The sequence below is a fragment of the Watersipora subatra genome, chromosome 10 (assembly GCF_963576615.1).
Source record: "Watersipora subatra chromosome 10, tzWatSuba1.1, whole genome shotgun sequence".
Classification (NCBI taxonomy): domain Eukaryota; kingdom Metazoa; phylum Bryozoa; class Gymnolaemata; order Cheilostomatida; family Watersiporidae; genus Watersipora; species Watersipora subatra.
Window position 1 is genome coordinate 55,821,927 of NC_088717.1, and position 16,211 is coordinate 55,838,137.

Consider the following 16,211-nt stretch of genomic DNA (forward strand, 5'->3'; position numbering starts at 1 on the left):
AACGTTCTTATCCTAATTTTTTTACATAAATTTTGGCGCGAAATCCGTTATGATTACCAATGGAGCGACCGGCATAACATCGCAGCCAAGCCGCATAGACGGAAGAGAACAACTCCTCTTCAGTGCAGCTGATGCATCAGGCGCAGTGCGTCTTGTGACAAGCTGTTGTTTTGCTTGCCGCATTTGCCGGGGGACAACTCCGCAAAAACAACAGTATCAGGAAAGGCTAATATGTTACCAACAACACAACTATACTGTAATTAAATATAACCACGGTCCCCTACAGCAAGCTAACCAGTAGCAGACACACTGACACTTACATGTATCTGTAATATGCCTTCATACTAATACATACAAATATGCTGAAAGTGAAAGACACACTTATTGGTAGTAATTAAAATAGATTCTACATATGCAATATTATCTGGTAACATTTGGAAGCCTAACCTTGTATACACAAGCAAGACCTCCTAACCTTGTATACACAAGCAAGACCTCCTAACCTTGTATACACAAGCAAGACCTCCTAACCTTGTATACACAAGCAAGACCTCCTAACCTTGTATACACAAGCAAGACCTCCTAACCTTGTATACACAAGCAAGACCTCCTAACCTTGTATACACAAGCAAGACCTCCTAACCTTGTATACACAAGCAAGACCTCCTAACCTTGTATACACAAGCAAGACCTCCTAACCTTGTATACACAAGCAAGACCTCCTAACCTTGTATACACAAGCAAGACCTCCTAACCTTGTACACACAAGCAAGACCTCCTAACCTTGTATACACAAGCAAGACCTCCTAACCTTGTACACACAAGCAAGACCTCCTAACCTTGTATACACAAGCAAGACCTCCTAACCTTGTATACACAAGCAAGACCTCTGATCCTAGACTGCATTAACAACTTTCAATCAACTGTGAAAGCACTGAAGACAGCACTGAAGACAGCACTGTGAAAGCACAATTGCTTTTTAACTGAATATCATTTTACGGTTTTAAGCTTGCAAAACTCAATGAAAAAATACAAATCAAATATAGTCAATAGTTTCTTTTTCCTACTCTTTCAAAGATGTAATGTTTTAGATGCGACTGCAAAAGAATAATGGTTGCACCAAGTCTGCCTGAATCTGTATATTTGTTATAGATAAAAACAAGTCATTTTAGTGTAAAGCTCTTGTTTCTAGGGAAAATAAGTTTTTAGCTTTGTCTGTTTTTGATCCTTCATTACTAAGAATTTCAATCAGTGTGTCTTTAAAAACTAATGTTATGTCAGCAGCCATTTTATACTTTTTGGTCAGTTAGAAATGCTCTCGGTGTTTTGGTGATTTCTCAAGAACCAATAGTTCAATCAGCTTAAAACTTTGCAGGATTCTACTGAAAACATTATATTATACACACAAAAAAACAGAAATTTCATAAACTTTTTTAAATGGGAAGCACGGAAAAAAGAAAGCGTAGCTACACAGCCAAGTTTACTCAGGCTCAAGATCAGGTGGGAAAACAACTCATCACATTATCACCAGCCCTGGCTTTGTGTTAAACATCGGTATATCGTAAAACCTCTAATTGAACGACATCTCTATTTGAACGCTACCTCTAATTGAACGTTGCCTTTCTTTGACTGTAAATATAAAGGAAAAGTTGAAAAATAGAGCGCTAAGACGTTCAATTAAAGGTTTTACGGTACATGTAAATCTATATAAATTAAAAGCACTTGAAAAAAAGCTGACAAGCCAAAAATACTTACACGCTCAAGATAGCCCATTCTTTTGTGTCGGATGAGAAGGTTCTCTTTCAAATGCTTCAAATAGTTTTTAGTTGGAGTAGTAGCGTGCAGGTTCTGATAGATGAGAGAATTGTTCGAGGAGTAGCAGTAGACCTGCAGACATACGTACACGCAGGTGTGTGTATATCTGGTTATGGTCAGTGTGTTTTCTTTATGTTTATCTCTATGAAACTGATGGTAAACAACTGCCTCTCAGGCTACTTACTACCCACAAAAAATTATGATTAAAGTTGATACAATCAGTATATTCATGAAATTGATTTATAGAAGACTGGAAAATAGAAAAGTAGTGTTATTCATGTTATTAAAACAGGAACTATTAAAAGTTAATATTTGCTGTCAGTTTGATATAGGTATAACACAAAGAAATTGAGTTATATATATTTTGAATTCACTTAGTGATTGCTAGCCATGTTAAAAATACTACAATCTATTCTCGGTTTATCATTCCATGGTTCTATTTTTAAATTCCTTTTAAAGTTTAAAATGTAAGTTCTAAAATCTAGGGCCTAAAGGTTCTTCTATAGAATATCCCCAAGCAGTATGGGATTACCCGAGCTACATAGTGTGGTCAAATCACAGAAGCAAGGAAAATTCATATCACTGATGAAATTGAAAGCCATACTTATGGCTTTCAATTTCATCAGCTTGTATGTTACTACCTCTGTAGTTTGTATGTTACTACCTCTGTAGTTTGTATGTTACTACCTCTGTAGTTTGTATGTTACTACCTCTGTAGTTTATGACACACTGAAACTTTACTCACATAAAGCTGATGCAAAGCCTGGCTTCATTGGCATAACTAAGCATGTATTTTTATTCTGCAAATTATATATGCACATTTTCATCTAAAACTCAGGAATCAAAATTTATAAACTTGCTTGGGGATTTCACAAGAGCATGAAGCCCAAGTTCTAAAATTCCTTCAGGTCAGAGTATTGGAATGGTCTAGCACTTTATTTATTTAAACGGGTAGCATTACCTCTACCAAAATTTCAGCTGCAAAACTGTTAAAGGCCGAACAATGAAGATTTTTCTACAGTGTTGAGGCAAACCATTATAGGGCCCAGCAAGTCTTAGAGCCATGATGGATTCAGAGTTGGGTAGCTACACAATCAGGTAGCCATCTTTCAAAATTGTTCAGCTGTATTATTTTGAACAAATGAAAACTTATACTGATGGTGGAGTCCTAACGGATAATACATATTGGCTGTATGACCTTGCTAATAGCTTGAGAGCATATCTGATGTACCTTTATAAAGGGCTTCTTGATAACAGCCCTATCTTTAAACTTGAAACGTTTTTTTCCCAGTTCATAGGATGAGTCACTATGCTCAGGTCGAATGATTTCCACAAATTCACAGTAGTCCAGACTGCCGTAACTAGCTATGCTGGTATCATTAACAACTAGTAAGTCTCCCTGCAACAAATGATACCTTTATTTAGGTTAAGAACAAGCGCAAAGTAAACACGGAGAGAGTTTGTGGGCAATATAGTAGATGATACATTCAGATCAGTATAGGTACGCTTTGACGCTCAAACTCGCTCTCCTTCCTGCACACAAACACCTGTGTAAAGTTTTTCAAGCACTTGAAAGTTGATTGGCCAATATCTGAGAGACTAGGGCAATAGACAAAGAACTTATACACGCTAATCTAGATATATATTCAAATATATTCAGATATATATATATCATCAACTAGAAACTAGAACTATAGTTCCAGCTGTATATAAGTAACCAAAACTGGTGCTAACATTTTATCTGAAGATTGCTCTTACCAAGCATGAAACTAATAGTAATAAAGTGTTTTATCTAAAGTTATAGTCTGTTTTATTGATTTTAACTTGCTCTGATTTTATCATTGAGCACTCTGTTCGGATCTTACGCTTTTACTTACGTATATATAATATATATATGTGATCATTAGGTTCTAGGTTCAAACCCCAACAACTGCACCCTTCTGGCAGGTCCTTAGACAAGACCCTTGCCTGTATATTGTCTACAACCTCTATGATGAGTGCAATAACCAAATCCATGCCGGCTTGAACGCCACCCTGTCAAACAAGGGCCGCGCTGCCTTTAGCTGAACCAGGACAAGGCAGTGAAAAATGGGCTACTGGTTCAAAAACGGTTGAGTGCTCAAACTTCCAGGTCTCTGGTAGGAGACCCGAGTTAGAGCAAAAACTACCACCCATGTGGGTTAACCGGGGTGAGGAAACAATATATATATATACATATATAATACTATATATATAATATATATATATATCAATGCGAGTGTCTATCATCATTCCTCCATCTAGTTGTAGCAATAAGGTTTTAGTAATGGAAAATCCACTTTGAAGAGGATTCAATCCCTTGACCTTCCGTTTTAGAGGAGTTGAGCTTATCCATTAGACTACGTATTCAACTAAGCTCAGTAATCAATAATAGTGAAAATATTAAGTACATTGGTAAAAGCACATTGGTTGCGTCACAGGTAACAAGCTAACGAGACTGTGAGCAATGAGACCAGCTGTCTAGTTGAATACCTGGCAATGCGCAGGTAATATAAACAGCTTATAAACAGTTGTAGGTGGCGTAGTGTAGAGTTAATGTTGTAGATAAGATAATGTAGGTAATGTAATGCTTATAAGATGTTTTTTAATACCCGTGCAATGCAAAGCTATAATAAGAGCCGTGCTTGACCATCTGTCAAAAGTGACTCTAAAAGAATTGGGAAAAAGAATTACACCAAACAGGGATTGAACCTAGAAACTCCAATTAACAGACAAGCGCACTACCAGCTGCACCACTCTACCACCTAGCTGAACTGTGAAATAATTGTGCGCATAAATATTACACACGCCGATCTCTTACGGCGCACAGAACCGCCAGCGTACTGGTCTTCCCAATAATAAAAGCAGTGTTCATCCACTCGAACTCACTCTTACAGGTTGAAAAAAAAATGCATCATACAGGACTCAAACTCGCATATTCAGATTATCTACCTGGTTTACTGCCAACTGTGCTACACAAGCAGCTGCACTTTCATATAATTGTGCACACACTCATTACACATGAGGATCTCCCATGGCGCATGAGACTACCAGCATACTAGTATTGAATAAAAGTTGCTAGTGTGTTCAGATCACCCAAGCTTAGGTTGTTTACACTGCGGCCAATGCTAAAGAGTTTTTTACTTCATTAAGAAATCATGCTTGTGTTAAAATGTTTCATAGCATCTCCTGATGTTTCTGTATTGTTAGCGCCGCTAGATTAGCCAATTAAACATTCGAAGTTGTTCTTCCATTCGAACCTTCTCATTCAAAGTTAGCTACTTCCGTTGACAACTTAAAATGAGGCATGTCTCGCGGGTGTTTTTGAGTCAACTACAAGCACTACGCAAAGGAGACTTGTTATCCACATATTCATACTTTTGTTCATCAAGCGAATCATCATCAGCTACTCTTTACATAGTAATCATGAAGCTTCTTATTCATGGAAATAAATATTTATTCAAATATTTTGTATTTGGATAATAGTTTAATTTTAGTTTAAATACAGAGTTTTTATTAATTAAATTGAATGAACTGTATAAATATGTTATTAAGATGTAATTTTAAAAAAGACGAGGTGTTATTAGAATATTATATTATGTTATACAAATTTTATCTTAAAGAACAAAGCTATACAGCCATTAATTGCGTTACGCTACTGGCATGTCTCCAGTCATCAAGGTTCCCTTGCCACTGGACTCAGTTGTGTTTAGACAAGACCACAGAGGCACTGTTTGAACGACAATGCTCTTAATGCACAGCCTCTGCTTGCAGTAAGCTAAAGAAAGACCGTGCTCAATTTTTGAGGGCTTGCACACACACACATAGTCATATGCATGTGCCAGATATACGGGTGACATGCAGCCTTGACAGGCTTTCTAGTATTACAGCCCACTTTAGTTATTCACATTATCTAGGTAATGGAATTTTCACATTATCTAGGTAATGCAATTTTTACATTATCTATGTAATGGAATTTTCCCATTGTCTAGGTAATGGAATATTCACATTACCTAGGTGATGGAATTTACCAAGTTGTGGAATGTTCAAATCATTTAGGTAATGGAGTTTTCACGTTATCTAATGGAATGTTCACATTACCTAGGTACATTTAATGGAATTTTGACAGTATATTTAACTCGATCCAATAACAAATGATTAAAAAGGTAGTACGCTCTGCCAAAAATATCATTGAGATAATAATTAAAACCATGCGTTGTTTAGATGTTTATCTGAATAACTTCAGTTTATGGAACTCTGTTTAAAGTTGCAGAAGCATACCTTTACAAAGGTGAGGTCAGGTTTATGCTTTGTCCTGTCACACCTTAAACTCGGCGTGTCACGTCTGAGGTATTTAGAGACACTGGAATGGTAAAGCTCTACATCAGGAATGAAACACTGAGATGTATGTACTGCTTGGCCATCTCCTTCATGAACCATGTCTTTATAATTGGAGTCAGCAGTGTCGGCTGCTTGGATGCCCTCAAATACTGTGTGTATAGATAAGATATACATGTGTATAGGTAATATATACATGTGTATAGGTAATATATATATATATATATATATATAATATATATATATATATATATATATAGTATATACATGTGTATAGGTAATATATATACATGTGTATTGGTAATATATACAGTGAAACATGAATAACTCAAACTTCACGGGACCGAGCAAAAGTGTTTGAGTTATCAGAGCACAGTCACAAGTGAATGTATTTATCAGTAGATACATATACAAACTACATGTATATATAAAACTAAAGTATAGGTTGTTTGTTGTAAGTTAAAGGGCATCTGATGTAGAGTTTTAAAGTATTTATCAGAAAGTATAGATATTTTTATACACTTAAGATTTGTGTGTTGTTTTAGGTGATGTGACTGCCAGAACTTTTTCAGATTAAAATTGGCAAAACCTAATCGCGGTTAAAACGCTCAGAAAACATTTTTTCTTCTGAGTGTTTTACTCGAGATCAATTTTGCCAATTTTAATCTTAAAACGTCTTGTCAGTCACATCACCTAAAACTGCAAACAAATCTCAGCCCAATAGAAAAATATCTATTCTTTCTGATAATTTTTAAAACTGGACATAAGTAAACATTTATGACCAATGCAAAAAAGCATGCTTTACATCTGATCAGTTGTTTCATTTAAAAAACTTATCGAGTGTAGTCTGTGACAAGGTATTTTTTTGACAAAGATCAACAGTGTGACTTATTGTAGAAATAGATATTAAACAGTTATTATAGTCCTTGCACTCCCTCCTATCTATAAAACGTCTGAGGACATCTAAAGCCTTGTTTGCATCAGCCAAGGTAGGTGGATCAGGTTCAACAATCTCAGTCTCATCCTCTCTATTGGACTCATCGAGAGTATCAAAATATGTCACGGACTGCACAATCTCTGCATCACTCAAATGCTCAGCAACAGTAATGTCTGCATCAACCACTAAAAGCTCATCTGCAAAACCAAACTTGAATTTAAGCTAAAGTAACACTATTTTTAAAACATTTGTTAGGCACCTTAGACAGTCATAAATTTAGCCCTTTATCGGGTCGAGTTCATAATAATGTAACAGCATTGGCTATTTCAAGATTACTTACTTGCTGTCACATTTGATGTAGAATCTATGGTGTGTAGTAGAAGATTTAGATTTCTCACAGTGTCACCTTCTTCATTATCATCAGCAGTTGAAGTCGCATCTGTTTGATCAAGGTTGGTATGACCAAACCCGTGGTGAAAACAGTTGTCAATCGTTTCTTTTGTGACACGGCTCCATGCTCTGTCCACCCAGCGTATTGCTTGCAAAACATTGATAGAAGCATCTGGCTTCTTTCCATGAGTGTCAATGTAATCAACAGTGAATTGCAAAACTTGCTGACGATGGTATTGGGTGGTGTAAATAGAAGCCTGATTGACATAAGCCCATTCATAGTTGGGTGTGCTGGACAGTTGTCAATGATGAGAAGCACTTTTCTGTTTTTTCTGGTCATCCGGCGATCAAAATCTCTTACCCATGTTTGAAAGATGTCACTCACCATCCAAGCCTTTTTATTGTGGTAATACTGACATGGAAGGTTAGTAACATTTTTAAAACAGCTGGGATTTTTGAACTTTCCTATTACAATAGGAACTTCCTTCTCGGTGCTCGACATATTAGCGCAAAGTGCCACAGTCAGTCTTTCTTTTGACAACTTCCCTCCACTACACTTCTCCCCTTTAAAGTGCAACGTTTTGTCGACCATGAGCTTGTAAAACAACCCGGTTTCGTCCATATTGAACATGTCATCATAAGTGTACGTTTGAAGTAATGGAGTAAGCACCTCTTCTTTCCACTTTTCCACTTCTCCAACATTAACTGCAGCTGACTCTCCAACAACTATCTGACTCCCAATAGAATGCCTTTTCTTCCACCTGTCGATCCAACCGCGAGAAACAGTAGTATCCTTTCCTAAATCCTGTAAAAACTTGTTAGCCTTTTCTAACAAAATTGGCCCATCGATAGGTATGCCTTCACTACGCACTTGTCTAAACCAAGTCAATAATACACCATCCAAATCATCGTGCGACGTTGAACGATCTCTTAGCCTTGATGAATTTTGGTCATAAAACGATCTTATTCTTTCTTTTTGTTTAATCCATGTTGACACTGTACTTTTTGGAAGATTTTCTCTTTTTGATAATGCTGATAGCTTTTGTCCTGCTTCAATTTCCTCGAGTACTTTAAGTTTGTCAGAAGGTTTCTACGCTTTTCTTTGCTTGCGTGATGCCATCGTAAAGCGGATGTCTGTTGTAGAGGATGCCAAGCCACGAGCCTATTTGTGACATTTTATCTTTATGTATCCGCATATAATCACTGTTACAATATGTATTTTGCATGCTGTGTCTATCTTTATTAAATTTTTATCGCTAATACCTTCTAACGTTTATAGCTTGGCCGTAACTAAGCGAACGTCTTAGCGACCCTATTAATCATTTTTATACGATTTCTTTTTCGGTTCCATTATACGGTACGGGGGAAATTATATGTACACAATACGCGTATAAAAAGCGCTTTCGTTAAGAAAGCAGAGTAGTCTCAGCTCCGCGACTAGTGGAAACTCCTTCGAAATAAATTGAACGGAAACCACATTTGTGAATTCGGTAAAAAACTGTTCGAGTTAACGGTGCCGAGGTCGAGTTATATAAAGCAATTTATCATTGCGTGGGAACGGACCAAGCAAATCCATTCGAGTTAACCATGTGTTCGATGTTCTGAGGGCGAATTATCCATGTTTCACTGTATATACATGTCTATAGGTAATATATATACATGTGTATAGTTAATATATATACATGTTTATAGATAATATTTATGCATGTTGTTAGATGTACACTTATCAGGAATACATTGAGCTTACTGTATTACTGGCAGACATTTTATAAATTATCTCTAGTTAAATTTACTTGTCATGAGTTACTTTGCCTTAGGTATAAATTACTCACTCGCTTCTACAAATCATCAATTTTATTTTTCAAATCAAAACATATTTTGCAAATGGGCTCCTTTTTAAAGATGCCTAGTTTGAGTGATTCCAAAAAGACCTAATCCACGTAGTTGTTTAGCTCAGGCTTGGTTCTCTATAACTTATGGATATGTTTAAACTCACAGCTTGCAAACAAAGTTATATTTTAATATGATGTAAATGAAGAAGTTTTTTGCTTGAAGCTGTCAAGATTCATGTTGCTTAACAAAGCCACTCATATCCTGCAGTCATGGGTAATTTCAGCCAATCAGACAATAAAGGCTAAGCAGTTCACGAAAGCTGTTCTGATATAATGCATGTTATCATGGACAGCGCTTGAGGTGATGGGTGCTTTGTGAAAAGTATCAGTCACTGTCAGAGGTTGGTCAATAAGCGATCATTTTCAAGCCTCTATTGACTATAAGCAGTTGAATACAGTGAGTTTTTTAGTAAAGGAATAAATCTAATGCAAGTATTTTTAGCCTTTACTAAATGTATCTATTTTACATTGAGCCACCATTATCCTGGTCTATAAATATTGAAGGTTGATGAAGATGAGTTTATAATTTCTAACAGTGCTGCCTATGGCCTAGGAGAACTCGCTGCCAATGAAACTTTTATACCTCAAAGGCACTCCTACAAGCCTGAGTGGACATATTTGGAATCTGAGCACCACACACATACCCCATGCTTATGCTCCCTACATGCGGAGATTATGAATGCAGCCCTGAATTCTCAAAGTGCATGCATGCGGTGATATAGGAAACATCTAGTCAAATGCTCATATGAGCATCGGCTTTGTAATGAATGTTCTGCAAAGCACAATGGAAGCCTTTAGTAGAGGCCTGAAACATCAGCATCTTGTCCTTGACATTTATAAAAATCAACTTTTGTTATGACACTTATAATCTAAATGGTATATTTTATTTAGTGATATTTTTTATAATTGTTTTCTTATAGCAATTTTTGCTCGGAATGGCATTTTATTAGTTTAAAGGTTGACTTGCAACACAGTTATTTGATATCAAAAGATTCACCATGTCTTACTCTGTTGTGTTGTAGATGCAAAATATGTGGAAAGGTGATTACAAGCTCTTAAAAGCTCAAAAACGAACAGTTAATCGCAGTCACACGAAACCGCCGTAGTTTGGATTCTCTTTCCAGAACGGCTCAAATGTGACGTAGTTGTGGCAGATGGTTGCTGTTTACACTTTCCTGCAACCATATTCGTCGAAATATTTTCACAAATATACTTCACACATCCAATAAAACCATGTTTATTGTTCTTACGCGTCTATTTTATCATCATTGTAATGCTGTCACTTTTAGCAACGATATCTTATAACTTACTGTAAAAATTCGTTTAATTTTTTAACCTTAGCTCGAAGGAGTACATATCATTGTCTGATAAGCATGACAAGCCTGTTGGTCACCTGTGATACTCGAAACGTGCTGCAGAAATTATTCGCGAAGTACTGGGTCACATGATCAGATTACGATTTGCCTAATAGACCAAGCCGAAACAAAACTGTAAAGTAGCGAGCATCTATATTTGGTACGGGGTCTTCGGTAAAACCCGAAGTGTTTGTCATAAACTAGTGCTACGATAGGTTTTATATTGAGCTTATTATTGGCCTTTCAATTCACGTGAGAACATCACGTGACAAGACAATAACCAAACTGTAATGACAACGTCAGAGAAATAAACAGATTCCAATCTATGGCGGCTTTTCGTTTTTGAGTTTTTAAGAGCTTGTAGTCACATTTCCACATATTTGGCGCCTACAACACAACAGAGTAAGACGTGGTGAATCTTTTGATACCAAATAACTGTAATGTGAATTTTGTTGCAAGTCAACCTTTAAAGGGATTGAATCAATATTACGGTATTAAGTGGAACTATTGTCTTTCCATGTGTTTTGGGCTTTGCTTCAAAACATTCTTTCCAACAATCAGCTAGCTAACCCCAAAGAAACAGCAGGCAAAAGGTATCAAGCACTCCTTATATACTTGACATGACTAGGCTATCATTCACCGCTAGCGCCAGCAACAGTGTCAAAACTCACGGGTTTTGCAATAACTTTATTCGATATTTTTCCAGTGTGCTTTAGGTTTTAGGCCATTACTTCGAGATTGTTACTAGTTTCGCTATGTTTAGTAAGTAATTACTAGAATGAAACAAGTCACTATACTCACTATTGATGGTTTGTACCAAGTTTTTATTGCAGTGATACAAAACGAACTCAATGTATGAAAGGACAACACATTGTAAAAAGAAAACATTAATAAATTTGTTTGTTTCTCTAAAAATCTTGCCAATGATTTGGTAGAGTAACGGCAGAGCACTGTGATCAGGGCCATAGCGATAGACCTGGTCACCACGGTCATAAGACCGAGCCTTCGAGATACCGAGCAATGCACGGCCACCGGTAAGAACTCGGGCTAGCAAGAGGAAAGCCGAAGGACAGAAAAGAAGACAGAAGAAACAGTGCATAGAATAAAGAAAAGAGGCGGAGCCTAGACTGTAAATAAGAATATCAAAAGAAGAGCAGTCGTTCGTTGAAGCAGAATCGTACGGCGCACATGCTCTTCGTATGTATACGTTGAAGCAGAATCGTACGGCGCACATGCTCTTCGTATGTATACGTTGAAGCAGAGTCGTACGGTGCACATGCTCTTCGCATGTATACGCTGGGTTGATTGCCCGTCATGCTTGTATACTTATATATTTATTCCGTAAATATATGTTTTACCGGCAGTTCACTTTATAATATATGTATCTATTTAGCTATAAAAGTATTACTTAGTTTAAATTTATGTCTAAAAGGCACATATTTTAAAGTGCCTTTTTAAATGTAAGTGTTCTCTTTCGTAAAGAGATACTTTATAACTTCTAGAAAAATTAAATTTGTCTTTGGAGTTATATCTCTTACACATTTGCTGATCCTTGTCCTAGCTCAAGCGCTATTTCAAAATACCTGTAGATTTTTGTATGACCGACCTTGACCTAAGAAAGATCCATGCTGACTGAATAAGCTGCGGGAGACAGACTCTCCTTGCCGAAGTGTAAGGTAGATGAGGCCACTAGACAGCAGCAGAGATAACACCACTAGCCACAGCAGACATCTTGCAAACCTCTTCATCCTGCGGTAGGAGAATCGAAAGTTAATGAGCGACAGGTAAACAAGAAGTCAATCATTTAAGGAGCATGAATAGTAGCGCTGAGCTTATTCCGACACTCAAAAAGAGTTGTGGTAGGAAATTTTCACATCTACATTTTTTAAGATTTCATGATTTTGAAAAATTCGCTAGTTTTGTGTCAAAGCTGAGTGCTGAACAGTTTTAAAATTTTAAGGAATTGCATTTGCAGTTCTTTTCAAGTTCAGCTCCAACTATTCTGTGATTTATGCAGTTTTGCTAGTAGATAGTTAATGAGTCGAATGTAAACAATAGTCCATAGGAGGAGAATGTATATGGGTGCCATAAAGGCTGCGAGCACCTTAGCTGCTTGCCATAATGCCAAGATGCCCACAGCAAATGTCGTATCAGGCAAAAACTATTACAAAGCAGTAGCAGATTATTTTTGGTAAATAAAAATTGATTTTTTGCTAATTTTCTATAGCGCTTACCAAGCATGTGTGATAAGACTCTTCATCTCAGATGATTTTAGCTTAGAAATGCATTTACTACTCTTGATAGGCAGCTACAATGCTCCATATTAATCACGCTATGTCTGATATCATTATACATGTAATCATTAGGTTATGAGCTTTCTGACAAGCACAGGTATTTGCTTGTTTTAGATGTGCTAAAAACAAACACAAAAGGTCACAGGAAGTCACCCCATCTGCTAGAGAATGCTTTCAATGTGACACAAAAACAATACGGTTTATACTCAATCAAAAACCAATCGTCACGTTTTCAAATTAATCTTTTTGTACAATGAATTGTGTCTATGTCCCTCATTTAGTCAGGATGAGAAGGAACAATGTTCTAAGCGATACACCAAGTATATAAGGTAAAGCCAATGGTGAAAATGTGATTTTTTTCTACTACATTCCATTCTGCATTTAACCCACAAAAGAGACCATTTTTTGTAATCGTTTCATATCTACTATCAGCAATTTTTTTTCCTTATTCTGCCAAGGTCGTATAAAAACAATGTGATTGATACTAAATCAAAAACAAATCATCATGCTCACCGGTCCATATCTTAGCACAATGTGTTGTGTCTCATTTAGACGAATGACTCCCATTTAGTGAGGGCACGAATGAAACGGGTTCCAAAAAGTCATCAAGTGTACAACGCTAAAGCCAACATTGAAAGCATTATTTTTGTGGTAAAGAGGCATAATTAGATTCCCACACGCCGCTCACACCTGGTTAGTAGATCAGAGCGCGCTGCGTACACCTGGTTAGTAGATCAGAGATAGCAGAAGCAAACTAGTAGCTGATCAAAAATCTAAAACTCCCTAAAAAGACTCTAATTTAATGCTATCCCATTTTCTCCACATTTATTTTCTGTTAGCTAAGCCTGAGATAACAGATCTTGGTTTATGATCGTTACCCACATTACCACACCATATCTGCAAAATATGTCAGCTAAAATTATGTTATTAAAAATAGCATAACTTTCATCAATAAGGCTTGCTACCATAGCAAGTAAGGCCAGTAATTCACCATCAACAAATGACAACCTCTCCGTTAGGTCTTGTGATTAGAATTAGAGATTCAAATTTGTACTACAGCTACTATCATATATATTAAAATTAGATTTCAACTTCGCCGACTTGCGTATGTTATGTAAAATGTCAGAGGGCATGATGTTTATCCACAATATCATTTTTCAGAACTTTGCACAAAAGGAATGTTCTTCAAGGTAGGCAGCGCAAAGTGGTCAGCTTGAAGCATGACGAAATCATCGATCAAGCCTTTCAAAAATTCAAGTTTTAACACTTAATAACATAACATTCAAGTTATCTACTAAACTTACTTTTATAAGTAACATACATGTATATAGCTGACTACCTTGAAGATGTTACATGCTGAGAATCCAACAATTTCAAATTGACTTACATTCATTCGATGACTGAATCAATAGTAAGAGCTAGCCACGCGCTGTCAGCAGGCTCTAGACAAGGGACCAGCGTAATGTGACCTTATAAGCTGGTTAAAACTCAGAAGCCGAGTTTTGAAGCTGCCACTTATTTCTAGAAATCCAATGACTGACGGCAGCACACTGGTCGGCAGCAAATTGCGATTTCCTCTCAGGTGGACGTGTTACAGTTGCTGCCAGTCAGAGGGCAGATCACTCAAGTGAATCCAATAGCCAGTGTGTTTATTTGCTGCTTATCACTAATTCGGCAGCATGTGGAGATAGCCTGAGATCTTATCCCGTAAGATGAAATGTCAGCGGTTTCCCAAACTGTGATGAAGTCATAAAAGACAAGATCTATGTACATCACATCTGATTGAATGATGGAATCATGCTTGATGAAGCTGCCTGTTAGTTGTAGAGCTTTGAAATGCTGGTAGAAAAGGCAGCTTTATGATGTAACAAGGGCAGTTGATAGTGGTTAATTAAGCTGACATGGCCAGACTCCTTCAAGTGCTACGACTAAAATAGAAAAGTGGTCAATGATTTAACTAGCTGAGATTCTCTATCGGGCTGATGTCAGCAGCCTTTCTGAACTCTTCTAGTAATAAACTAACCTGAGCTTCTTGGAGTTGAAGGATTCCATATTGTATTTCTGTAGGGTCCATTTAATAACGTGAAATGTTTTTGTTGGGTTTATTAATATAGTAAAAGGAAAAAGGGAAAAGGAGATTTAACTAACTGAGATAAATAAAGGTAAATATTGTCAGCTAAGTGAAAAATAGTTAAAGTTAGTAAGAAATCAACACATTAGAAGTTCAATAATAAAAGTTATATAATAGGAAGTCAAAGTATTTACTTTTTAGAATGATTAAATCTATATATATATAAATGTTAGTTTGTGTGTGTGTGTGTGTGTGTGTGCGTGTGTGCGTGTGTGCGTGTGTGCGTGTGTGCGTGTGTGTGTGTGTGTGTTTTTCAGTCTGTCTAGCTATAGCTATTAAAATCTTGAAAATCTCAGAGATTGCAACTGCATGTTACAAACTACAGTCAAGCATGGATAACTCGAACTTCACGGGACCGAGCAAAAGTGTTCATGTTATCAGAGCGTTCAAGTTATCAGAGCACTGTCACAAGTCCATGTATTTATTTATTTATTAGTAGATACATACACATATACAAACTATAATAGAAATCATAAGCATAAATGGCTTTTTTCAAGTTAAATGCTTCTAATGTAAAGTTTAAAACTTTTTTATCAAAAAGTATAGTAGATTTTTCTATCACTTGAGATTGTTTTGTTGTGTGAAGTCATGTTATTGCCAGGACGTTTTTTAGATTAAAATTGGCAAAACTTGATCGTTGTTGAAATGCTCAGAAGAAAAGACATCTTTTTCTTTTGAGTGTTTTAACCGAGATCAATTTTGCCGATTTTTCTTGAAGTTTATGCGAAGGTCACCTCACTTTTCCATGCTTCCGAAAGGCGATCGCTAGGCGGATGTTTGGTAAAAATCAAAATTCACCAAACCTTTAGAAAAGTCGTTGACAAAAATATTTTGCCGACGGTGGTAATAACAATGCCTATGATTTACGAAAAGTTGAGGTTTACCTTTATGACTTGGAATAAAGTGATTTTCTAAAGCGATAACAACCGTCTCGGCAGCCGTTGGGCAAAAAACTGTTCGAGTTAACAGAGTTGAGGTCGAGTTATCTATAGCAATTTATCATTACTGGGGAACGGACCAAAGAAACAGTTCGAGTTAACC

General features: G+C 36.6%; 1 protein-coding gene across 1 annotated transcript in view; it reads right to left on the reverse strand.

The window, feature by feature from the left end:
- The window catches only part of LOC137405918 (uncharacterized), a 30,225-nt gene extending 15,647 nt beyond the window's left edge, over nt 1-14,578 (reverse strand). The window contains exons 1-5 of the mRNA XM_068092384.1: nt 14,427-14,578; nt 12,352-12,494; nt 6,115-6,323; nt 3,047-3,214; nt 1,756-1,887 (exon numbers count right to left, since the gene is read on the reverse strand). Of these exons, the coding sequence (XP_067948485.1) occupies nt 1,756-1,887; nt 3,047-3,214; nt 6,115-6,323; nt 12,352-12,494; nt 14,427-14,428 (654 nt within the window). The 5' untranslated portion in view covers nt 14,429-14,578. The remainder of the gene's footprint in view (nt 1-1,755; nt 1,888-3,046; nt 3,215-6,114; nt 6,324-12,351; nt 12,495-14,426) is intronic.
- Between the last annotated feature and the right edge of the window lie 1,633 nt (nt 14,579-16,211).